This window comes from Etheostoma spectabile, chromosome 5, assembly GCF_008692095.1.
Source record: "Etheostoma spectabile isolate EspeVRDwgs_2016 chromosome 5, UIUC_Espe_1.0, whole genome shotgun sequence".
NCBI classification, from domain to species: Eukaryota; Metazoa; Chordata; class Actinopteri; order Perciformes; family Percidae; genus Etheostoma; species Etheostoma spectabile.
The window spans coordinates 38138823-38140771 of NC_045737.1; the positions used below are offsets into that span (position 1 = coordinate 38138823).

Genomic DNA, 1949 nt, shown 5'->3' on the forward strand with positions numbered 1-1949 from the left:
CCTCTGTCGGAGCCGTTTTCTCAATAAAATGAGCCCAAAATTGACAGCAGGAAAATGCAACATACTTATAACTGCAGCAGGAATATTAATCCAGAAATATCAGATAGAAGAGGAAAAACACTGACACTGAGAACATCTTCAGGGTTCTACCAACCCTCACGGGCCCTCAGATCCACCACAGCCGGTCTCCTCTATGTCCCCAAGTCAAAGCTCCGCAGTTTTGGGGACCGAGCCTTTTCCAGGGCAGCTCCAAGGCTGTGGAACTCCCTCCCCCATGAGATCCGCATCTCTGAGTCCCTCACCATTTTTCAGTCCTGTCTGAAGACCCATCTTTTCGTTCTGCCTATCCTTAGTTTTTTTTTTTTTTTTTTTTTTTGTTTAAACAAACACTGTCTCTACCCTGTTAAGCGACTTTGAGCTCGGGAAAAGCGCTATACAAATTCAATTTATTATTATTATTATTATCTTTCTGTTGTCTTTTTCCAGGAATCTCTGGATGAGGTGACGATCAAAGACACTCTGGAGGGCGACAACATGTACACCTGCTCCCAGTGTGGCAAGAAGGTCCGTGCAGAGAAAAGGTCGGTGGATCAGTTTATTTAAAGCAGCACGTTTAAAGAAAGAAAAAAAAAAACACAATTTGGCAACTAAAGATTCACAACAAGACGGGCTTAAAACTACCTGCAACGCTCCGGTCCGAAACCTGCTAGTTTACACCAATGGGACGAGGCAAGAAAGGGAATTAAAAAAGGGATTATGGATAATTTTATTTCCATAGTTTGGAGCTGACTTTACCCAGCTGACGTCTCTTACGTCTTAAAACCAGCCTCTGGAGACTTCACCAGCTGACTTCTCTATTGGCTGTTGAACAGGAAAAGTCTCTTACGTTCTAAAACCAGCCTCAGGAGACTTCACCAGCTGACTTCTCTATTGGCTGTTGAAACAGGAGAAGTCTCTTACGCTCTAAAACCAGCCTCTGGAGACTCCACCAGCTGAGTCGTACCATTGCGACTTGAGTGTAGTTAAGACGGGCCGCTTCAGGGTGCTGTAACGTTATCCTGCACTGTTCTAAAACAGTTTTGTCTCGTCACGAATCGTGGGTCTGAACTGGGCTTTAAAACCTAAAACCTAATTTATCTCACACCCTGCTTTGTCTCTCCTCTCAAAGGGCGTGTTTCAAAAAGCTGCCACGGATCCTGAGTTTCAACACCATGAGGTACACCTTCAACATGGTGACGATGATGAAGGAGAAGGTGAACACCCACTTCTCCTTCCCGCTGCGCCTCGACATGACGCCCTACACCGAGGACTTCCTCATGGGCAAAGGGGAGCGCAAAGAGGGTCCGTCCAAACATCACAAAACACTACAAATGACAACAATTATTAAAGACCACAAATATGTTTCAAGTTCCTGAAAGTCTGTGTTTCACGTCATGAGCGAACATACATGGTGTATATACTGGATGTTTGTGCTCTGCAGGTTTTCGGGAAGAGGGCGAGGCAAAAGTCACGGAGAGCTACGAGTACGACCTCATCGGCGTCACGGTGCACACGGGCACCGCCGACGGCGGCCATTACTACAGCTTCATCAGAGACATAGTCAACCCACACGCCTACAAGAACAACAAGTGGTGAGCCCAGAAGCATGCTTTTGTTTGTTTAATAGTTTATTTGAACAAAAAAACAACATTTAAGTAAAAGATGTATATACATGCATTCCTGCAAACATGTATTATTAATATGACAGATAAATAAGGTCTCAGCACAGTCTTCCAAAATTGAAAATCATTCAAACAAAACAAAACAATTTCCCATGTTCAAAAGGAGAAGGAAGAAGTTGATAAACAACTTCTCAGGTCCAACCCCCTTTCTCTACTTTTATCCTGCAGTAAATCGTATGCTTTAGTTATTTACACATTATTATTTACACATCATAGACACAGATGCAT

General features: G+C 43.7%; 1 protein-coding gene across 1 annotated transcript in view; it reads left to right on the forward strand.

Annotated features, from left to right (window-relative positions):
- Nucleotides 1-1949, forward strand: part of usp34 (ubiquitin specific peptidase 34) — a gene marked incomplete in the record, with an annotated part of 152736 nt that overhangs the window by 116384 nt on the left and 34403 nt on the right. The window contains 3 exon segments of the mRNA XM_032516524.1: nt 478-581; nt 1169-1341; nt 1481-1631. Coding sequence (XP_032372415.1) covers nt 478-581; nt 1169-1341; nt 1481-1631 — 428 coding nt within the window.